Source organism: Anolis carolinensis, chromosome 4 (assembly GCF_035594765.1).
Source record: "Anolis carolinensis isolate JA03-04 chromosome 4, rAnoCar3.1.pri, whole genome shotgun sequence".
Classification (NCBI taxonomy): Eukaryota; Metazoa; Chordata; class Lepidosauria; order Squamata; family Dactyloidae; genus Anolis; species Anolis carolinensis.
Window position 1 is genome coordinate 184,230,603 of NC_085844.1, and position 24,902 is coordinate 184,255,504.

Here is a 24,902-nt window from a genome sequence, read left to right on the forward strand (position 1 = left end):
GTTGAGAACCACTGTTGTAGTGTAATGTAATCACACTGATAGTGAGCCTTTGTTTTGGAGTAATATCAGGAGAGAAGCAGAGTGAAATACTATTGGTGAAACTCAAAGAAATCTTTGATTCTCTTAACTCTACATAAAACATGTTATTCTATGTATTATAGCTTAGTGGGAAAAGTTGTCTTCTTCCATAGCCACACAAACTGAGAAGAACAAAAGTGGGTTTTGCAGTGAGTCAGACTGAATTTTAAAATGTGTAGGATTCAGATCGCAAAATTCTGTCAGGATCACTGAGGTGTGCTAATACCAGTAGTCACCTGTCACAAAATAACTGGAGTTTCCAATATGTGCTTCACGCAGAACTGCAGAAGATTGAAACAATTGTATTAACCTCCCAGGTTCTGCCTGGTATCATGTAACACTAAAATATGCAATGAAGCCACTTCCATCAATGAAGTTGCTTGAAAGTGGACATCAACATTTTGAATGATAAGCCACAGAAATTCCTCAAAGTAATACCTGGGTGAGGCTTCAGCAATCTAGCTGCCAAACTCTCACTCAATTGCATGAAAATGGACAAAGAGAGATAAACACTAAGTGAGGGCTTTTCAAAACTCAACATCCACACTCTACATCAGGCCTTTACAAGCTGTGGCCTTCCTGATTTTTGGGCCTCCAACTCCCAGAAGACCTAGTCAGCTTGTCCAATGGACAGGAATTCTGGGAGATGAAGTTCAAAACACCTGGAGGACCATCAATTGTGCAGGTCTGCTCTAAATTTTAGTATACTCAAATGTGCCCAGCCAAAAGACATACAGTTTGATACTTAAGCAAACAATGTTGTATAAAAGAATGAGGCGACACTAAGAAACTTGGGTGGGGTGATGAGGGGTAACATGAGCTGATGATGATTGAAAATGTACCTTAAGATTCAATAGGGAAAGGTGCAGCATCACTGATCCTTAAGAGATGACACAATAAGCATTGGTTGAGATGGGGCCATTGCCGTTTGGCTGTTTCTCATGCAGAAAGGATTCCCTCAGAGGCCATGTTGCCCACTGACAAAACATTTATGCTTTAAAAATAGAGTCTTGATTGTCTTGTTTTTATTGGCTTTTCTTTATATATTTAGATTGTAAACTTACAAACATGGATTTGATTATTTTTCTAATCGTTTTACAGAACCTAGACATTAGGACTAAAATTTAGGTGCTGACCGCTTCTATTGTCATTGTTACCATAATCTGCCTTTTCATACTATTTGTTAGCAGCAAGGCAGGCTTGTGTCAATAATGTCTAAAAATACCTAGCACTAAACTTACATATGTGTCAGCACTAAAGGATTTAGCTCTAGGCACGAATATACTACCCTGTTTCCCCTAAAATAAGACATCCCCAGAAAATAAGACCTAGTAGAGGTTTTGCTGAATTGCTAAATATAAGGCCTCCCCTGAAAGTAAGACCTAGCAAAGTTTTTGTTTGGAAGCATGCCCGCCAAACAGAAAACCAGAGCATACAGGATCGGTAAATGTACGTAGCATAGAGTGTTGTACATGAAAATATTGGTAGTAACAAGAAATTTTTGATAGGATTCACAATTTGTCTGGTTATGCTGGTTTGTGATGACAACTACTGTACAGTATATAATAAATGTTCATTTTTTTGTTTAACAATAAATGTGAATACTTCTTCATGGAAAAATAAGACATCCCCTGAAAATAAGACCTAGCGCATCTTTGGGTGCAAAAATTAATATAAGACACTGTCTTATTTTCGGGGAAACACGGTAGTTTCCACCTGAATTCCTGTTGTATTATTCCTAGTGATGCCTTCCTTTTACAAAGTGCCTTGTGCCGGACAGGAATCGCAATGAAAAGAGATAGATCACTTTGCTTCCTTCATGTCTACTCTGTTTATAGACTCATTGGCTATATTACATCACAGGAGTCAGATAATGTCACTAGTGCTTGGAACAAGAGTGGAAGCAAGGACCATAGAAACAAAATGAAAGGATTTCAAAGCTTTACCATGTAAGCTGAGAATTAACAGAAAGTATAGTACCTGGAATAACACAGACTGTGAGAATAACTGAACAACATCCTCCAAAGCATTTCCTTAACTGGATAGACAAATGTGCAATATACCAAAAAAAAAGTCTCTCCTGAGCTTATAGAAAAAAGAAAATAATTTAGACTCAGTATCAATGTGTCACAAATAAAAACACCCCTAAATTACTAATCAATAATATAATTTAAGGAACAAAGTCCCCAAATATATTTAGGAAATTACATTTGGACATAAATAATATTAATGATAAAAACAATTGTGACAATATTTCTATTCTTGAACAGATAGGTGTTCAGGGATATTAATGGTGCAGCACAATCCAGGGTTTGTTTCTTTGAAAATGTCTTCAAGAAGGGTTTACTCCTTATTAGATATAGTCCAGATTTCTGTTTAAATCACCAAGTAAAGTAGCAAACCCTGTCTCCATAATAATGGCAGTTTAAGCTATACATTCCTCTTTTGCAGGGAAGACAGCTACTCCGTTTCTCTGCAAACCTCTGCTCAGATTCAGCAGTTTCAACCGTTCAGCAGGAGGAGTTGCAAAATAGGTTTTCTGTTCTTCTGAATACTTTTCCTTCACTTCAATAATGTCCCGGTAGTTCCAGTCCTGCCAGTGGAAATTGAACTTCTCCAAAAGTTCTATTCTTTCTTTCTCTGTTCTCACACAATCAATAGGAGCATTCTGGAGCAAGAAAGGCACCTCCACATCTGGAAAGACCAGAAGAGCCCGGATAGCAAACCAACCTCCATAACGGGGGTGGATGCACACACCAAAGATCTTCTGAAGAGAAAGAAAAGCAAATTGAATCTAAAGAAAAGAAAATTGAACCTAAAAGCATGAGGTCGTTCTGTACCAAAAAGGCAAGATGTTATGGGAGATAAATATGACTAAGATGTTTAGCAAGCTCCATTTTGAGGCAAGCATATCATTTAGTAAGACGATTTAGGCTCTATTTATGGCACACTTCAGCCCTTGGGTTCATGAAACTTTGCTCTTACACACAGAAAGCAGTTTCAAAAAAACCTTAGAAGTTTCAAATGAAGAGAACATCATTTTATGGTTTACATACATACCCACCACTTTGCTCTCTTACATTTTACTAGTTTTTTGAATCAATGCTATTTCTCAAGTCATAGTTAGAATCTCACCTTCTCTCCCCAAGGATCCTGCTCCACATCTTTCCTCTGGTAATAGTAAGCAGCACCAGATATATGTGCTGCTGTCTGGGCTAAGAATTTTGGCTTCCGATTGGGCAGCATTTCATAGTCATACATGATGTCCACCTGGTAGTCAGCAAGGCTCTGGAATTTTAAAAAATGTGCAAGAGATCTCATCATTTCCTATAAAAATAAGCCCAGGATACGATGTGTTGTCAACAATCACAATGCCATTACATGTATATGCATGATTATGTGTTCCTGCATTGCAGGCGTTTGCCATGGAGATTTCTTACAATTCTATGATTGTACAATCTGGCTTCAGACTGATGTTTCAACATATGTTAGGCAGATTACAAATTTTCTGGCTTAATTTTATGGATGTGTATTTATTCATTTTCTGTATGGATCTATTTTATAGAATCACTAGCTGTGCCCGGCCACGCGTTGCTGTGGCGAAGTCTGGTGGTATGGGAAATAAAGTATTGAGGAATTGGTGGTAGTTAAGGTCAAGGGTAAAGGTTTTCCCCAGATTAAGTCCAGTCATGTCTTACTCTGGAGGTTGGTGCTCATCTCCATTTCTAAGTCGAAGAGCCGGCATTGTCCGTAGACTCCTCCAAGGTCATGTGGGATGACTACATGGAGTGGCGTTACCTTCCCGCCGGAGCAGTACCTATTGATGCACTCACATTTGCATGTTTTCTAACTTCTGGGTTGGCAGAAGCTGGGGCTAACAGTGGGGGCTCTCTCTGCTCCCCCAATTCAAACCTGTGGCCTTTCGGTCCAGAAGTTCAGCAGCTCAGCGCTTTAACACGCTGCGCCATCAGGGGATATTATTTCCTAAAGGTTGTGAATAAACAATATTTCTGATTGGTTTTGTTTGTTTGTTGGAGGCAAGTATGAATGCTGCAATTAGGAAAAATGATTAGGATGTAATGGCCTTGCAACTTTAAAGCCTGGCTGTTTCCTCCCTGAGTGAATTTTTTGTTGGGAGGTGTTAGCTGGTCCTGATTGTTTCCTGTCTGGAATTCCCTTGTTTTCAGAGTGGTGTTGTTTGCGATATTTTATGTGCTTCTACTGTCTGTGGCCCTGAGAAAACAGGATTTGCCAGACTTTGATGATGGGAATACTTTGTTGGGAGGTGTTAGCTGGCCCTGATTGTTTCCTGTGTGGAATTCCCCTGTTTATTTACTGTCCTGGTTTTAGAGATTATATTGTTCTGCATTATTCTATCCCAGTAATTATTTCATATTAAAGAAGAATCTCACTTATCCAACATTCGCTTATACAATGTTCTGGATTATCCAACGCAGTCTGCCTTTTCATAATCAATGTTTTTGTAGTCAGTGTTTTAAATTCATTGTGATATTTTAGTGGTAAATTTGTAAATACAGTACAGTAGAGTCTCACTTATCCAACATAAACGGGCCGGCAGAACGTTGGATAAGCGAATATGTTGGATAATGAGGAATTAAGGATAACCCTATTAAACATCAAATTAAGTTATGATTTTACAAATGAAGCACCAAAACATCATGTTAGACAACAAATTTGTCAGAAAAAAATAGTTCAGTACACAGTAATGCTATATAGTAATTACTGTATTTATGAATTTAGCACCAAAATATCACAATATATTGAAAGCATTGACTACAAAAATGCGTTGGATAATCCAGAACGTTGGATAAGCGAGTGTTGGATAAGTGAGACTCTACTGTAAATACTACATAGCATTACTGCGCATGGAACTACTTTTTCTGTCAAATTTGTTGTATAATATGTTTTGGTGCTTAATTTGTATAACGATTACCTAATTTGATGTTTAATTGGCTTTTCCTGAATCCCTTCTTATTATCCAACATATTCACTTATCCTGCCAGCCTGTTTACGTTGGATAAGTGAGACTCTACTGTATATTTCTAATCTTATATTATCTGCTCAGAACTGGATTATATGAGGCTCCGTCTTCACAGCTGTATAAAATGCACACTGAAGTGGATTATATGGTAGTGTGGAGTCAAGATAATCCAGTGCAAAGCAGATAATATAAGATTATAAATGGGTTATATAGCTGTGTGGAAGGGCCTTGAGTCTACACTGCCATATAATCCAGTGCAAATTAGATAATCTGTGGAAGAAGTCTAAATGAGGCCTAAATCTGCCTGTCCCCTAACTGAAACCTGGCTGTCCCTTGGTTGCTATGCAACCAAGTGGGCAGAGATTAGCCCTCTAAACTGGCAGCAATTGGATAAAAAAAATTATTGCTCTCCCTCTAATTAGGACTTTATTTTTCTTTTCTTTTTGTTGTATCAACCTTGAGGCGTGGATGATGGGTTGGGTTGTCAAATTTTGAGGTTGGGGGGCCTGTACTTTTGTTGTTTTGTGAATTGCCGTGATGCCATCACTCTTTTATATATATAGATTGAGTTGAAAGTCACATTCCCATAGTAATTTGTTGCCTCCAGTATTAAAGGAAATCTTTTTTGCCTTCAAATTTTAAATTTTATTATATACAAGTGACAAGCAAGAACAAAAATTCCAATAACTAGAAAAACATATACATTACAACATCCTAACACATTATTTCCCTCTTCCAGTATGAAAGGAAATCCTGATCTGAATATCTACAATTGGAGACAGAAGGTTGGACTAGTCAAGAGTTTTACCATGGTGTCCAGGAGGGTTGCTTTTACACTTTATCTACAGAAGGAAACAATGTCTTAAGATGACTTACCTCTCGAACCAGCAAGAGGTGATGAGAAATACATTGATCTATTGGGTCATGAATCTTTTTCAGCATGTGCTTCTTCAAGAACGGTTTGAAGGCTTTGTCGAACATTGCGGGAACACTAACTACCACAAATGCCAGTGTGTTCTCCGAGTATGGCAAATGAAAAGCTGGAGGAAGGACTGCATTGTACCATCCTACCTTCAGAAAAAATAATAAAAAATAATCAAGCAAATACATTATCATTAGAAGATGTAGCCTGAATTTTTAGACTCGATAGGGTTGCTGTCTGAGCAGTACAGACAATGGGTTCACACAGAGGAAATAATTGCATAATGTTTTACAGAGAACTCCCAGCTATCCTTGGTTTACACCAGTGGTTCACAACCTGGCTGTGAACTGGCTGGGATTTCTGGGAGTTGTAGGCCAAAACACCTAGGGACCCACAGGTTGAGAACCATTGGTTTACATGATAGTATGCTGGTTCTATCCCAGGGGCCCAAATCAGTGGGCAGAAAACTATGTGTTAACCAGAGATTTATCATTTTAATATTGTTTTTAAAATGTGTGTGTGTGTATATATTATGCTTATGTAGCCACAGCTGCCAAATATAATTATAAATATTTATTTTTTATTTATTTATTAGCTACATTTATATGCCGCCCTTCTCACCCCGAAGGGGACTCAGAGCGGCTTACAAATTAAATTTACATACAATATTATATTAGCATAGTACAATACTGGTAATAAATTACTATATTGTACTGTATCAATATATTGTAATATTATTAGTAATATTACATGTAAAATATATATAATTAATATTATATTGTATTATTAGTATTATATCGTATTACAATATAATATGAATATTATATTTACAATATGTTATAGTTATTATATATTATTGTAAATTATATAAACACACACACACATATATATAAATAAGTGAAACAGTGAATTCTGCAAGCCATTGGTTGTGTTCACACAAATTATCTCAGTTTAATAAGCTGAGATGTGGATGTGCCTTTTGCTCCGACATCTTGTTCCTTTCTTTTCCACCATTCCTGGAATGTTTTAAATGGAATGCAGATAGCTTCAGTTCAAAGTTTTCTGTTTGCCCAATCTGGGAAACCAGCTTTAAAAGAAGCCAAGATCTTTAACCCTTTTCAAATACATTTTTTTTAAAAAAAAATAACATTCTCATACTAATTTTGATTTCTATTGTCAACAGTAAAAAAATCAAGCTTTTATGAGCTGGAGTCAATTAATTTAGAGTTCACAATCCAACCTCAGATACATGGTAATGACACACCACGCCTGCTCCTTATGATGTCATAAGAGTTGTGAACAGTAGCATGCAAAGGCAATGGACTTTCAGTTTAGCCATGTGAGTTGTGCTCAAAGATCAGGAACTGGAAGGCAGAACAAGCAGCAGAGGTCATGAGCAGGAGAGTACAAACAGAGTTCTGGAAGTGCTACATGGAGACAGGTAAGAGTCACATGAATACTGTTTTTATGCATACTTAGAACTAGGAGGGCAACTAGATGCACTGGTGGCAGTTTTGTACATTTCCATATATAAACACTGCAATCATGCAGGTAGGTAGGAGGTAGGATTTGAACTCAATATCTACAGTATGTGTTGGGAGAGGCATAGAGCTCATGCCACATCTTCCATTTTCCTCTCTATAGCCCTCTGCTACAGGCACAACTCACAAAGTCAAGGTGAACTCTGGTATTAAAACTCAGCTGATAGGAAAAACATCTGCAGGGAAAAAAATGCAGAAGGAGGAATGACTCTGCACTCTTTGCCCCACACACTCATTTTTAGCTATTACAAATCAGAATCACACCACTTCGACAAAATATCTGGGGCTTTTCTGTGGTTAAAAATATGTTTGCTTCCTTTGCATCTCATTTGACCCTACGCTCCACTGAGTTTTCTTCCTGAGAAATGTATTTAGGTTTGCAGTATTAGCATGCTCAAAGGTTTAAAGGTTCTTTCACCGGAAAATCATTCAGGCAAAATGAAAACTCCTGTGTATGGCTGAAGAATAATTAATATGAATGTATCCCCTCTCAGTAGTGGAAACTGATTGGTTTCACTTTGCCCTCTGTTGACAAAACCTCCTAAATGTCTGCTCTTATGATACATGAACAAGTCATCATTTGCTCCAAGTATAAAGTCAATTCAAGGGTAGTTAGGCTACATACAGAAGCTAGCATTGCAAGGTAATTAGAACTAAGAGCCAGGCACCTCCCATAAAGTAAACAGGGCTTCTCAATTTGTTTTATTATTCATATAAGCAAGTAGCAAAACTACAGTGACTAGCATGGCTATATTTCTCATAGTTTGAACAAACATTTTCATTCACTCTTTTCCTAGTGCTGCAGAGAAAGCAACTCACTTTCCTTATACACCTACAGAAGTCAATGACTGGATGTCAAATCCGAAACAAATAAAAATCTGGCTTGCTAAATCAAAGTCTAGTAAATCCCTTGGTGATTTTCCTCACAAGCTGCTTTTCAACAGAAGAATAACAGTAACAATAAGATCATCATCTATCTGTGAGATGCTATGCTTTAATTTTTTCAAGAGAGTGTCAGGCATTCTTTGTTATTTCTGGATACCAATCCAATAATTCAAGACAAATCCCTGTTTTAATACACATAAATAGTAAATACAGTACAACCCCTGTATCTGCAGGACTGGTCGACAGTTTTGTTTATCCATATCCAATAAGATATAGTCTCTCTAGGCATTTTCTAGGTATTCCAGCATGACTCTATGATATTCTTGTGCCAGAAGTCCTTCATTTCATTAGTGTTCACTGTTATTCATGGTTTTCTGTATTCATGTAAAGTCTGGGAACATAGCCCCCATGGATACGGAGTCATACTGTATCAGTCTCCAGACAAATACTAAGGCAGTTGTGATTAAGGTACCAGGAAATATTTTTTCTATGGAAGTAACTATATGGTGAAAGAGGCATGGTGAAAAAACTGAGAGGATACATTGTGATGGTTTACTGCTGCTCAGTGATTCATTCTAATGAAGGAAACTGTTTCATACTAATGTGCACAAAATGCATGAATATCAATTTATTTCTTTTATTTTAAATTTGAGTGTTGGGAAAGAGATGAACAGGGATGTCATCTATACTATGGTTATGGTACATTTTAACACTTCTTAGTAAAATTACAAAATCGTCAATTAAATCAGCACTTTTTTTTTTGTGTCAGGAGCAACCGGAGTTGCTTCTGGAGTGAGAGAATTGGCCGTCTGCAAGGACGTTGCCCAGGGGACGCCCGGATGTTTTGATGTTTTACCATCCTTGTGGGAGGCTTCTCTCATGTCCCCGCATGGAGCTGGAGCTGATAGAGGGAGCTCATCCGCACTCTCCCCGGGTGGGATTCGAACCTGGCAGCTTTCAGGTCAGGAACCCAACCTTCAAGTTACGAGGCTTTTATCCCCTTGGCCACCGGGGGCTCCTATTAAATCAGCTAACAATTAGGGTTTTTTCTATTTAATTTTTAAATTCTTATTCAATACTTTTATTTAAACACTTGAAATAAAATATGAATATCTTATCTCACCTTCTATTCCCATACTTATACCCGCAACCAACCATTACTTACATAACATTACAAAAGCACAGCACTGCCAATTCTACATTACTCTAATTTTATCAATTTTATCGGGCTGTAGCGCAGGCTGGAGAGCAAGCCAGCTGTAACCAGCTGCAATAAATCACTCTGACCAGGAGGTCATGAGTTTGAGGCCCACTCGGAGCCTATGTTTGTCTTGTCTTTGTTCTATGTTAAAAGGCATTGAATGTTTGCCTATATGTGTAATGTGATCCGCCCTGAGTCCCCTTCGGGGTGAGAAGGGCGGAATATAAATGCTGTAAATAAATAAATAAATAAATTACATAACATTATTGTAATGTACTCATAAATTACTCAACCACAATCTTTCTTGGATATTTGGTGATTTAAATTTACAATTGTTTTTACACATGAAACTAGTAAATGGTTTCCAAGTTTTATCAAATTTCAACTCACCTTTTGCCAGTCTTAATTGATAGGTTACCTTTTTTAACAGAGTTACCACCTATATCTTGTTTAACCAATTCTTCGTCAGATTCTCTAACTTTTTCCAGGTTTTCGCTATTTTGAGTCTTGCAAAACATAACAGGAGTGGTATAAGATTTTTATTTACCAGATTCTTATTCTCACTTTCGAATATAGAAATCATTAATAGAGCTCCCCTGAAGTGTAGCGTTTCCCCCACTATCTGGCTTATCCATGATAGCACTTTATCCCACAATCTCTCTAACAATTAGTTAAAGTACAATGTGAAGAACATGTAAATATAAATCGGATAGATTTCTCTCTCCCTACCGAATGACTTGTACTGTACTGTGAATGAAATGTTCTCTTATCTTGGTAAGTTGGAATGAAACTCTGTTCCTTGAGTCATGTTTAATTTTGTATATTTGTGACTGCTCTCAAGAGATTCTTATTTGACCATTTTGTATTTTTATTTCATAACTATTTATGAATTTGTTAAAGTTTTGTGGAATCAGTTACAAAATATGATGTTGCCAGAGGTGAATGTATGAGCTTCCTGCTCATGAGTTTCAAGAATATTATACCAATATCCTAATTCCAAATATGCCCAACTTATATTTGGATGATGACATCATGATCATTTCTACTCCACCTTTTCACCAATTCAGGACTCAAAATGGCATATAACAAATAAAAAGGCATAATTAAAATCCATCACATTCAAAAGTTATTTTTAGGAGTCTTTTTTGGAGCTCCTTTCACCAATAATCACCATAATATCATAAAGGTAGCTGTGCAGAAATCTCAATTCTTTTAAAATGCTTCTTATTGCAGTGAGGGTTCTATCTTGCTTCTGCCAGTAGGTTTTGCTTCTGCTTAGTTTATTTAAATTACCAGTACTTTGAATTTGACCTGTGTGCTACAGGGGGCACAAGACTTTGTTTGAATTGCACTGGGTTAAGCTGCTGAGTATTTGGTGCAAATGCCCAACAACAGTGTATCTCAAGAATTTGACACTACCAAGGATTCTGCAGAAAAAGAAAAGGAAATAGTCTGGTATGACATTATGTCAGAAAAGGGGTTTTAAAAAACTACAGAAAGAAGAATGTGACTGGGGAGAACAGGCCTCAGACTGAATAGGTGATTTCCAGCTCCTTTGTCAGTGTACTGATACCAACTTATGTCAAGAAAAGGAATGAGGGGAATTTTAAAAATAACTTTCATTGAGTTCTATGAAGAGCCAAAATAGAGTTTGCCCTCCCTTTGTGCAGAGTGCAGCAAGTGCCTTGCTTATTGATTCAACTATGTCAACTGATGGTGCTTTGACCATTTCCCACTCTTATGGGACAAAGCTGTGTGTGCCATACAGACTATTCTCCACATCTAAACTCTCCTGCAACCCTTGAGTGTGATACAGTACATAGCTGCCTTGCTAATTATGAAGGAATTGCTCATCAAGCCTGTTTTCCTACGAAGAATGCACAGAGTGCCATCTTCCCTTTGCCTCTTAGCCCAGCCCTGCTGAATCGAAGATACAGTCTTCTCCCTACTCTGCCAATGTAAAAAACAACAGAGAACTGGAGTCTGACTGTCTTTGCACCCAATCTCAGCATATATCGTTCTATAAAGCTCTACCAAAGAGCCATTCCACAGATGAAAGAAAAACGGGGGTAATGCCTCTCTGATATCCTGTTGTGTACGCTTAGAGCAAACAAGGCTTAACTTCAAAGATGGAATTGAGAACTACAGAGGAAGGACAAGCAATACAAGAAGGAAGAACGTCTCAAATATAAAACAAGAGGACTGTTAATCTTTTTTCTCCCAGAACCCTCACAGATGACGATTAGCATATATGGAACTGACAGCATACAAAGCACACAGGTAAGCAAGGGAAGGGAGGAATTAATAACTCAAGGTATAACCATTGCAAGCATTTTCCATGTCTTTTTCACTGCCCCCTCTGTAATTTGTGAAAAATGTGTATTGTACTAGTCTGAACCCTTTTGACTATTGAATTTATTTATTTATTGCATTATATCTGGCTAGAGTTGCTGAGGATTATAGTTCAGCAAACTCTGGAAGGTCCTCCTTAATCATGCCTGATAAATGATATGACATATATGATAAACATGACTCCCATCTACTTCTTCTGCTAGCCAAACACTTGGGACTGCTTTCTCTTGCAGGATCACAGCTAGCCATAAAAAACAGAACTAACAACTGCTGCATAATCAATTCCATTCTGATTCCACAAAGGAGAAAGTTAAGTATTTCACTGATTACAGTTTTCCCCACAAATGAAAAGGGAAGCCAGGCAAGGGTACTACCGTGTTTCCCCGAAAATAAGACCTCCCCAAAGAATAAGACCTAGCAGGGTTTTGGGGGGATTGCCAAATATAAGGCCTCCCCTGAAAGTAAGACCTAGCAACTAAGGCTGCAGCAGAGTTCCATTGGGAAGCATGGCTGCCGGGCAGAACCAGCACTCCGGAGGGAGGGAGGGAAATTGCTTGCTTTCTGTGCCTCCCTCCCTCCCTGGCTGGCCTTTCCTTGCCTGACCCCCAGCCGAGGCTTGAAAACCTTCCGTGGCTGCTACTGCGCTGCCGTTTCTTCCTTCCTTCCGTCTCCCTCCTGGCCATGCTGCCTTGCTTCCCAGAGGCTTCTGATTGGCTCCTGGAGCCAGGGCAAGGGAGGGTGGGAGGGAAGGAAGGAAGAGGGCTTTCCACTCGTCCCCAAGGCTCCTTAAAGGTACAGGACGCATTGGGATTCTCCTCTCATCTTCCTATCCTATGCCATGAAACTGATTATTTTATACTATTATTCTATTGCCATATTATTATCATCATATTCTGTTACTATTATTATATCCCATTATTATATTATCCTATTAATATATTTTAAATCATTATATTATATTTTTCTATTATTATTATTATATCATTATATTATTATTCTATTATTATTCTATTATATTTTCATATTATTATATTATTATTCTGTTATTATTAAATTCCATTTTATATTACCCTATTAATATATTTTATATCATTATATTCTATACTATTATTCTATTATATTATCATATTATTATTTTATTATTAGCATATTCTGTTATTATTATTATATCCCATTTTATATTATCCTATTAATATATTTTATATCATTCTATTCCATTCTATTATTCTATTATATTATCCTATTATTATTATATTATTATGCTATTCTGTCATTATATCCCATTATTATATTATCCTATTAATACCATATTATTATCATTTTCTGTTATTATTATATTCTATATTATATTATCTCATTAATATATTGTATATCATTATATTATTATTATATTATCATATTATTATTATAGTATATTATATTATTCATCATTCATGACTACATTGAAACTAGAATAGAGAGAAATCAGCGTGGAAACCTTGTGAAACCTAAACTGCAAGAGGTACCATAGATTGTTGTACATGTAAATAATGGTAGTAACAAGAAATTCTTGATAGGATTCATAGTTTGTCTGGTTATGCTGGTTTGTGATGACAACTACTTTACAGTATATAATAAATGTTCATTTTGTTGTTCAACAATAAATGTGAGCTCTTCTTCATGGAAAAATAAGACATCCCCTGAAAATAAGACCTAGTGCATCTTTGGGAGCAAAAATTAATATAAGACCCTGTCTTATTTTTGGGGAAACAGGGTAGGAGAGTACTTAAATAGCAGTACTCTCTACCTCTCTCAAAGCACTTGCTGTAACGGATCTAGACCTAGTGATCATATATTGTGACTCCTGTGTGTTACTCATTATTCTCCCTGTCTCTTCAACAGGTGCAAATGCAAGGATATTTCCCATTCCCAATCCAATGGTTTTGACTGAAGCACCGAGCTGTTTCAAGTCCAATCATTTCTCCATAAGATTGTCAGACTTCTTGTCCCATCTAGGTCTCTGCATTTTTAACAGAAAATTATATAAGAAAGTGAAGCCAGATCTAACATGGGAATGGAGCTGCTGGGTAAAGGAGCACATGTCACTCTGGGTTGCCTTTAAAGGCACAGCGACACTCTTGAGATACAAAAGCTGGCAATCCTATTCAAGTGTCCTGATTTCACATCCCATTCTGGCTCTGTTGCTCTTGTTTTAAAGTTTCTACTGAAGCTGTTTCTTTGCTTCTTCCTAACTCACTTAACTTGGCATCAGATTTGGGTTCTAAATGGGAAGGAACGGGTCTACCTGGTACACACAAGGATTTAGGACCTACAGTTTCACACACTAGATCAGGGGTCCCCAAACTAAGGCCCGGGGGCCGGATGTGGCCCATCGAAGCCATTTATCCGGCCCCCACAGCACAAGGGCAGAAGGGGGTTGGGCTAAATGACCCAAGGGGTCTCTTCTTCTCTTACAATCCTTATTATTATTATTATTATTATTATTATTATTATTATTATTATTAACATTGAGGCTGGGTGGCCATCTGTCAGGGATGCTTTGCTTGTGCTTACGGTGCACAGAGGCAGAAGGGGGTTGGACTCAATGGCCCAAGAGGTCTCTTCCAACCCTCTTTATTATTATTATTATTATTATTATTATTATTATTATCATCATCATCATCATTATTAACATTGATTCTGGGTGACCATCTGTCAGGAGTGCTTTGCTTGTGCTTTCGGTGCACAAAGGCAAAGGGGGATTGGACTCAATGGCCCAAAGGGTTTCTTCCAACCCTCTTATTTATTATTATTGTTGTTGTTGTTGTTATTATTATTATTATTTATTGCTCGGTGGCCAACTATAGTCCGGCCCTCCAATGGTCCGAAGGATCGTGAACTGGCCCCCTGTTTAAAAGGTTTGGGGACCCCTGCACTAGATCCTTCAGTTAGTGTGAGAGGTCAAGCATCCTGTTTATTACCCCTGCGATGAACCATTCAGTCAGCACTGAAGCAAAGGCAATGAATAAAGGAGCTTTGCCGGAAATGAGGCAAATGACTGTAGTGAGTAAATGCAAACCAGTTTGAAGCTGAGATAGTGGCCACAATATAAGCTGATTGCAGATCAGAACCAAACCAAGGAACCACAGTATCCACATCTAGACTAGATTCCCTAACCAAGAAAATAAAGATCTACTGCAGTTAGGCAACTTTCACTCAAGACAAGAAGGGCAAAATAAGATGTTTTGCCTTTCAGTCCATTGTATTACACGTTCAAAATTCAATAATTTAAACACTTCCAACTTTTAGCAGTTACAGCTGTAGTTAGCAAAATGTTGTTGTGATTTTATGTATTTAATTTCCCTGCAAAGGTCCAAAGGCCTTATTACAATACTTTAATTGGTCTTGGTACTTTAGGTCTTGGAAAATGACAAGCGGGTTGTTTCTATCATCTATATCTCCACCCCACCCCACCCCCGCCTTGAAAGTGCTAATTCCACAAAAATCTTCCAGAAGATGTTCTAGCCAGAAATGTTTACATGAATATTGGTTAGTTAAAGCATGCAAGAAAAAGGACCATGGTTTAGTGGACCCTAGAGTGGAACTACGACTCCTCCTTTTACTCTGGTTATTATTTCAGTCACAGGTGGGACACAGTAGTAAATTATCAGCTCTATATTAATCTTTAACTTCCAAGAGAACAGTGCCGGATATTCATCACTGCATCCAGTTATTATTGGCCACATTCCCAGCATTCTATATTTCCCATTTAGGCTGCAATCTTGATGGCTTTTTGAAATTCTTTTGATACATTTTTCATGCTCTTCCCATTTCCACGAGTAAACACTATTGTATGTATCTATTCTAGCATAATGTCTGTTTGTATTTTAAAAGTACAATCACTGCTCCTTTACTAGGATACTTTAATCCCAGGGGTAATTCACAACTTTGGCTTTGGATACAATCTTCAGGACAGGATATGTGTACTTCTGTAATTCTGTAATTAGTAGTAAAACATGAAGATCTGATGTGTAAACAACATACAATAATTCTTCAGTAAAGTAGTATATCAAGTGTAGTCTCATGTCACAAACTTTATTCTCTGCCTAAGAAAGAAACCGTGAACCCTATACAGGACAGAGTTTGCTTGGATCTCAGAGGAAGTTACTGGAGTTGACATTTTATCCCTTATGTTTTATTGCTCTTTGTTGCTAGTCCTCATGTGGCGAAGAAGGAAAGATATCACTTCAGACCATCTTATCTGACAACAGAAATAAGATCTGAGACAAAATGTAGGCTGGTGACTGTAACATTCTCACTTTTCTTCTCCCAGTAGCCTTTCACAAGCAGGTCAAGACTTTTCTGCTACAGCCATTTGGAGAAGGGGCACGTTGCTGAGGAGGTTGTGGGTGGGATTTGGGGGGGATTGTGTGTGTTTTAAATGCATTTTAATTGTATGTATTGTATTGTAACTGTATTTTAACCTAACACACACAGTACAGTTTAATTGTGTTTGTTTTTTAAAAAAATGTATTTGCTTTGTTTTAATTTGATCAAAATGTACGGCTGTTGGCCACCTTGAGTCTCCTTGGGGAGAAAGGCGGGGTATAAATAAAGTAAATAATAACAACACTATGTAACAAAATTTGAAAAAAATTCTATTCCTGGTTTGAAAGTGTTATTCCTGTTTAATTGTGCAGTACTTACATACTTTGAAAGTAGTTGTTATACTCCAGAAACTTCTTTTTTGTGGCTGCCACAAACTATGTTGAATTGGTTGAGACTCTATGAGATATTCATTGAAAAACAAACGCAAAATGTGATGCAGGATGTCCCGCAAAAACAAAGTTTTTGCAGTTTAATAAACTTTTCCTATGTTTTGATGATAGAACTAATTAGAACTTAGAAAATGACATTTATAACCCAGGAACAGAAATTGTGTTACATAGCGTAATTTCTTCTCCTGTATGTTTTTCAATGTCTTTGTCAGATGAAGCAGCCAGAACTTTCAAAAGTTTGCATGATGTTTTTTATACATTTTAGTAGCAACATGTCATAAAAACTTATAGCAATCAGCTCAAATCCAAATTCAATGGGTATTACTTATAGCTGTGTGCCTTACAGTACTTCCTAAACTAAGGCGACCCGATCACAGGCATTTCTTAGCATGATTTGTTCAGAAGGGGCTTGCCACTGAACAACATTTGGGGAAAAAATCTGTCCTTGGTTTGAAATGTTTACTTCCTGTTTAATTGTGCAGTACGCACTTTGAAAGTAGTGTACTCCAGAAACTTCATTTTTGTGGCTACCAAAAACTATGGTGAATTAGTTGAGACTCTATGAGATATTCATTGAAAAACTATAGCAAAATGTGCTGCAGGATATCCCAGAAAAACCAAGTTTGATACTGTTCTATTATCTGGGCGGAGGCCGTCAGAGGGCGCTGGAGAGAGGATTGTCCACCAAACTATTATTATTAGTACATTATTATTATTATTATTCGCATAATTGGCATTCGCATTCTTAGTAGCATTTATATCCCCCTTTCTCTCTCTCAAAGGAGATTCAGAGCAGCTCACACTAAAAATCATGCAATACATTCCGAACTTATTAAAATGTATAATTAAATCCAATGAAACCATTTTTAAAAACCCACATAAAACTACAATTTGGGATGAGAAACCGGGACATTTTAAATGCATCTTGCAAAGTGGAATAAACCGGAGATTGCATGGGAACGATACCTCCCAAATCAATAACAAATATGCAATTACTTTGGTTTGAAGCTTATTGTCATAACTGAACACACACACACAGAGTTGCATAGAAAAAGATACAGTACTATTTTGTAAGTTACATAATGGGGAACAAATCTGTTAGGATTGTCTTGTTATTTTTGGTTAAATATCTATTTGGTATTAAGTTTATAGTAATGGCTGCTCTATTTTCTGTGATTTAATCTGTTATGTTTTTTATTGACATTGAATGTTTGCCATATGTTTTGGAAACTGCCCTGAGTCCCTCCGGGGAGATAAAGCAGTCTACAAATAAAGTTTATTATTATTAGTCGCTGTCCTTTCCCTGGTCTAAGCAGTACCTTAAATGAGTAGCTTTCCAACCCCAGGCGGTCCAGGGGCGCCCGAATCCTCTCCTCCAGGAGCCCCACGCGCGGCTCCATGCCGCCAACAGCCAGGGCCCGCCCTTCTCCGCAGGCCCCGCCTTCGAACTACAGCTCTCAGAATTCCTGGCAATTGGTTGAGGTGGCTGAGGCTTCTGGGAGTTGAAGTCCCTGTGGAGAACAGCTTTGGACGTGTCATGGCTGCCGGCCTACGCACAAATCATCCAAGCCAAGACCTTTTCCCCCCGGTGGCGAAATGCCTTCTGGGAAATGTATTCCGGGGGAAGGTCCTAGGCGTGGTTTTCCATAGTCTGAAGGACTTCTTCCCCCAGAACACTTTGCGGAAGCCGCTTCGAGTGTTTGCGCGGCCGCCGGTCTGCGTGTTCGAATCCCTGCCTTAGGGAAGAGGGAAGGCCCCATTGACCGCCTTCCCGGGGTGTTGACTCGGGCCGCCATGAGCAGGCATCCTCCCACTCCGTGCCTCAGGGCCTCGAGGTGATGGGCCCAGGCGCTGTCCGGCCGAGCCCTCTGAAGGAAAGCACCGCCGAAGGTTGCCTTCTGGTCCGTGTGAGGCCTTGCCTTCATGCGGAGGCCACCCACACTGCGGAATTATCGCATCTTGATGCCGGTTTGATCGCCATAGCATCATCCTATGGGGTCCTAGACTTTGTAGCTCGTTGTGGCACAGGAAAACAAGGTAAATACCTCACAAAACTACAATTTCCAGGATTCCATAGCATTTGAGCCATGTGCCAGTTAATGTGCCAAACCGTGTTAATTTTACAGTGCGGTTATAGCCCATGGCAAAGTGAAACGCGCTGCCCCGGAGTGTGGGGGAGGCTCCTCCTTTGGAGGCTTTTAAGCAGAGAATGGATGGCCATCTGTCGGGGGTGCTCTGAATGTGATTTTCCTGCTTCTTGGCAGGGGGTTGGACTGGATGGACTGGACTTCTCTTCCAATTCTATTATTCTATGAAACGCGGAGAGTACAAACTGGGATGCGTCTACACTGCAGAATAAAGTGTGACACCATTTTATTTATTTATTTACCCTATTTAAGCCCTGCTTTTCTCGACCCCAAAGGGGACTCAAGGCGGCTTACATATGGCAATTATTCAATGCCTTAAACACATACAAGACATTAAGCTTGAAATAAATTGAACTAAAATTAATACATATTAAACGCTTAAAAACATTACATTCAATATTAAAATCACACCATCCAGAAATCGTAGCCTTAAAGCTATTCCATAGTCATTGCGCATATTCCAAATCTATTATTACACTGTGCTATTCTCCGAAAGCCTGATCCTAGAGCCAGGTTTTTACTTTCCTTCTGAAGGCTAGGCGGGAGGGGGTTGGTCTAATGTCACAAGGGAGGGAGTTCCACAGCCGAGGGGCCACCACTGAGAAGGCCCTGTCTCTCGTCCCCGCCAGTCGTGCTTGCGAAGCAGGCAGGACTGAGAGCAGGGCCTCCCCAGACGATCTTAATCTCTGGGGAAGATAAGTTCAGACAGGTTAGTGGTCTGGAACCATTTAGGACTTTATAGGCTAAAGCCAGCATTTTGAATTGTGCTTGGTAGCAGACTGGCAGCCAGTGGAGCTGAGTTGTGTGCTCCCTGTATGCCGCTCCAGTGAGCAACCTGGCTGCTGCCCATTGGATCGACTGAAGCTTCTGAACAGTCTTCAAAGGCAACCCCACATAGAGCGTAGACCACCGTGGCCAAGTCTAACTTCCCAAAGGGGAAAAAGAAAGGGTCTGAGGCTGTTAGGAATTGTGAGAATTGGAGTCCAAAACACCTGGAGGGCTGAGGTTTGTCCATGCCTGCTATAAATGCTGTTATGAGAACCGTTTTGGTGGAGTAGTATTTAGAGTTTTCAAGTCTCTTCTTCTTTTGTATTCCTTTTCTCTCTGCTGTGATGAATTCTGGTGGAGGTTATGGAAGAAAAAATAAAGATATTCTCCCACTGCTTTTTGTAGGCACTGTTCTGCTGAGATTTATTTCTGGCCAAGGATTTGTCTCAGGTTACAAATTGGCAGCGACTGAGTTGTTACACGCAACTTTTGGGCAACATCATGGATTGGAACACACAGCTCAGCTCTATATTGACCGAAGCAGACAGCAACATAGCCAAAATTAAGGCAAGTTCAGTGACAGAGCACCATGTAAACTGCTGCTCACCTGTATGAAAAAAGATACTGAGTTTTGAATAAGGATTGATATATTATTTGAGGGAAAATATGTTGATGTTTTCTAGTTTCTGGATAGTTTCCTAGAACAAGGAAACAGACAGACGAAATTTGTTGAAGGTTTTCATGGCTGGAATCACTGGATTGCTGTGAGTTTTCCATGTATGGCCATGCTCCAGAAGCATTCTTTCCTGACGTTTCGCCTACATCTATGGCAGGTATCCTCAGAGGTTGTGAGGTTTATTGGAAACTAGGCAAGTGGGGTTTATATATCTGTGGAAAGTCCAGGGTGGGAGAAAGAACTCTTACCTGTTTCCAACTCTTGTTCTTTATTTACTCTCCTGATTTTAGAGACAACACTTAGAAGATGGGAATTCCAGACATGAAACAATCAGGGCCAGCTAACACTTCCCAACAAAGGATTCCCTCAGGCAGGAAACAGCCCGGCTTTGAAGCTGCAAGGCCATTTAATGCTAATCAAAGTGGCCAATTGCACCATTCACACTTGCCTCAAACAGACAAGAGATCTGTCTTCCACCCTGGACTTTCCGCAGATATGTCCAGTAGACCTCACAGTCTCTGAGGATGCCTGATTCAAAGAGGAAGTGGACATTTAAATTGGCAGAGATATTCATGATGTCTCCTACTGACATCATTGCAATGTGCTTTTCTGTCTGCAAAGGCTGGTAGCAATGGTAGCTTTGGATAGTGTTTGTTGTTAAGTTGATTGCTCTCTTGTTCACCTGTTGGTCAGCAAAAGTTGGCAGGAGTGATGGTATGGTAGGCAAGTGAGTACAATTTTTGGCGTGACTGGCAAGGCTGTCCAGTGTTGTGTGCTAAGTTGCCAGTACTAACCAAGCTGGACTGCTGACTGAATTGCTCGATGATAAGTCAGCACTTTTGTGAACATCTTTCCTTCAATTGATCTCTTATAGTTTTGATTAGCAATTTGATTTCAGATATGGAATGTATTAACTATTGAGACATGGCAGATCCTGGAGCAGTCACTGTCATTCAGCCAGACCTGCAAGAACAAACCTACAGAACCAATCTTGTTCTTAACTGCCAGTATTGGTAAAATCCTGCTTTAATTTCTGTTTTGCCGTGAAGCCACAACATTCTTCATAAAGAAGCAAGATTTCTTGGATACCACCCTGCAGTTTTGGACCTTGTTTCCTTGAGCTGTACCTTTGGCTGTCATTTTCTTTTATGAAGTTATGGAAATTATGCAAACAAAAAAAGGGGGGGTTCCATTGCTTTTGGAAATCAGTCCTTCTTTGGCTGCTAAGTTTCCATTCTTGTTTTAGTTGTTTCTGTTTTAATTATTTTTCACCTGTTCTTTTTTATTATAATTTATGCAGGACTTAAAAACTGTTTTGAAATTTTGTAAAAGGGAGTGAAATGTTACTGCCACATGCCTGCTGATGTCTCTGTAATGAAGTTTTAATCGTACTTACATGAGTATTCCTTCTTGTCTGTAACTCTTCAGATACGGATACAGAACATGCTATGAATCTGATGTTATATAGCATCAGTTTATGCTCCTGTGATTCATGTGGTGTTTCCAATTAGAATATTTGAAGTGTACTATAACCCCGATGGTGCAGCATGTTAAACTGCTGAGCTGCTGAATTTGCTGACCAAAAGGTCAGCAGTTCAAATCCGGGGAGGGGGGTGAGCTCCTGCTGTTGGCCCCAGCTTCTGCCAACCTACTGTAGCAGTTCGAAAACATGCAAATGTGAGTAGATCAATAGGTACCTCTCAGGTGGGAAGGTAACGGGGTTCCATGCAGTCATGCTGGCCACAGGACTTTGGAGGTATCTTTGGCTTAGAAATGGAGATGAGCACCAACCCCCAGAGTCGAACACAACTAGACATAATGTCAGGGGAAAACCTTTATTAAAACTTGCTCTTATCTTGCTTCTTGCAGCAGCGTCTGAATGCAACCAGCATAACCTCCAAAGGTAAGAATAAATTTTCTATCTCTGAAAATTGTATAATGCCTCTCATAATGCCTTTAATTTCATAAATTTTCACCATTATAACATCTTCCCAATTGGAATTTTGGAACAAGTCTCTTTTGACTGAAGTATTTGTAAATCATGGCGCAAGCAGAAGGAGAAGACCATAAGCATTCAGCAGTATCCCATTGACTTGTGGACATTGAATACTAGCTGGCCTGGAGTAGGAGGTACCCATCATCCTCAGTTGCCCCAACTGCAGGTTATAGTAGCAACAGTTGGTAAGAATTGATATTTGGGAGATGGCAGAAGATAGATTCTTTGAATGAGTTTCTCCTATTTCTATAATAGGTGTTTCTTTTAAATAGCTGAAATGTAACAAAAGAATCAGCACAAGGCAGGAAGGAAAGACTGACAGGCTTGGTAAATGAGTTTTCATAGAATAATTATCCAGCTACAGATTCAGGGGGTAACAGAGGTTCTGTCCCAGACCAATGAACTAGAGCAGGGGTCCCCAAACTAAGGCCCGGGGGCCGGATGTGGCCCTCCAAGGTCATTTACCTGGCCCCTGCCCTCAGTTTTATAATATAATATTTTTATATCATTTTAAATAATATAATATATTGTATATACATATAATATTGATAATATTATAATATACAATATAATACTAATAATACCATATAATAATATTAATTATATGTTATATATTACATATAATATTACAGTTTAGTGGTATAGTTCAATATAGGAATATATAATGCTAATATTGTGCTATGCTAATAATATAATGTATGTACATACAGCTGCTCTGGAGTGAGAAGGTGAGAAGGGCAGGATATAAATGTAATAAATAATGTAGTAAATGAATAAATAAATAAATAACTTTAGACTTAGGCTCGCCCAAAGTCTGAAATGACTTGAAGTCACACAACAACAACAATCCTAATTAACTTGACTATCTCATTGGCCAGAAGGAGGCCCACACTTCCCATTGAAATCCGGATAGGTTTATGTTGTTTACAATTGTTTTCATTTTTAAATATTGTATTGTTCTTTTGTTGTTGTTTTGCACTACAAATAAGACATGTGCAGTGTGTACAGGAATTTGTTTGGGGTTTTTTTTCAAATGATAATTCGGCCCCTCCACAGTCTGAAAGATTGTGGACCGGCCCTCTGCTTTAAAAGTTTGAGGACCCCTGAACTAGAGAGTTCATGCTTGAACTAAGTGGATTGCTAGGTTGTCACATTTTCCATTTTACACTGCAACTGGTCAAAGGCCCTATGTTGCTAACTCTGCTTTGTTAGGAAGGGATGAACATGGATTGTTTTCTTTTATTTATAAATTGATATGTTTACATTGAAGGGCTGCAGGCAGAAGGAGGGTTACTTTGAAGAGGAATTGTTTATTTTATTCGGTGTGAGGACCTGTATGAGAAGCAAGAGCTTGGTTTACTTTGCTTGCTGACTCTTTTAAAACCTTTTTTTACAAGTTGTCATCTTCTCCTTGATCGGTTCTGTGTATCTTTAAACAGAACCTATATCTATACATTTTAGGTGCATCAGTATATTTCTATTCATCGAGCTGGGTTTGAATGGATATGTTAGTTTTCCTATTGTGCATTTAATGAAATAGAGTCTAGATGAAGAAAACACATGGTTTAAAAAACCTAGCAAATACAGGGATTTTTTTTTTGCTTGTTGAGCACACATTGCCCATTGTCTGAGTTTATTGTTTAATTGTAGAGTTCCAGTGGAAACTCAAAAAGATATTAACAGCCTAACCCTAGAAGCAACATATTGCTAAAGAAGATGCTCAATTTCACGGCAAGAGTATAAAATGAGTTAGAACTACCAACAAGATCTACTTGGCACTGTGTCTAGACACTTCTTGGCTCTGACTTCTTCCCTGTTAGATGTCATGTGCATGAGCCACCAATGATTCAAACAATTGTATGCAATTCGGGGAAATAAAATATTATACCAAGCCTAGATGGTTTCCGTGCTTGGTAGACTGATCAGATGGGTTGCTTTCTATCTTCACAGCTGATTTATTGGTGGGCAGAATAAATACTGAGAGTGCTGGTTTGACTGAGCCACAGACTGGAGCACCACCCCTACATTTCACATGTGGAGATCACCCGTGCTGCAGAATGGCCACTGAAGAGCTTTCCGCCATCTCTAAGCAACTACATTCACAATCTCAGGTAACTAGCGCTGCACTCACATGATACACCTTTTGGTTGTGAAGGGTTTCTTTATCACAATTGACTGCATGCAAGAAATACCCTGCAGACCAATGCATTCCCTGCCTGTTCATGCTGCCTTCTAGTTCGCACTACCTCTCCCCTTTCCCCTAATTTGTTGAAAGTGAAAGTTGTTACTTATGTGCGTAAGACTGTCATACCCCAAAGACACCAGAACATATCTGATCCTGAAAGCTAAGAAAGCTCAGCCATGGTTAGTATTTGGGTGGGGATTGCCAGTAAAGGCCAGGTGCTATAGACTACAGTATGTTGCAGAGGACAGAACTGGCAAAACATCTGAATATTCCTTGCTAAGAAAGCCCTGTGAAATTCATGGGATTACCACAAGTCAACAAGTGACTTGAAGGCACACACAAACTCATACTTCTATGTGCATCCAAGAATGATGATTTTGCTATATAACAAG

At 38.8% G+C, this 24,902-nt stretch overlaps 2 protein-coding genes across 8 annotated transcripts in view; one reads left to right on the plus strand and one right to left on the minus strand.

Moving 5' to 3' along the window:
- Positions 1-1,081: 1,081 nt before the first annotated feature.
- On the minus strand, positions 1,082-18,303 carry mmachc (metabolism of cobalamin associated C). The gene is made up of 4 exons (XM_003220262.4): positions 18,058-18,303; positions 5,957-6,151; positions 3,214-3,366; positions 1,082-2,845 (listed from the first exon to the last, which is right to left on the minus strand). The coding sequence occupies exons 1-4, from the start codon at positions 18,136-18,138 to the stop codon at positions 2,504-2,506; spliced, it is 771 nt and encodes a 256-aa protein (XP_003220310.2). The 5' UTR covers positions 18,139-18,303; the 3' UTR covers positions 1,082-2,503.
- Positions 7,301-24,902, plus strand: part of LOC100558935 (uncharacterized) — a 36,969-nt gene continuing 19,367 nt past the window's right edge. Inside the window, exons 1-4 of one of the 7 annotated variants that reach the window (XM_062978365.1) lie at positions 7,301-7,443; positions 20,059-20,220; positions 22,199-22,232; positions 24,276-24,436. In XM_062978365.1, the coding sequence (XP_062834435.1) occupies positions 20,155-20,220; positions 22,199-22,232; positions 24,276-24,436 (261 nt within the window). In that variant the 5' untranslated portion in view covers positions 7,301-7,443; positions 20,059-20,154. Of the gene's footprint in view, positions 7,444-13,864; positions 13,977-18,381; positions 18,776-20,058; positions 20,221-22,198; positions 22,233-24,275; positions 24,437-24,902 lie in introns of those variants that run through there. The other 6 variants (XM_062978366.1, XM_062978367.1, XM_062978364.1 and 3 more) reach the window with 6 other exon arrangements.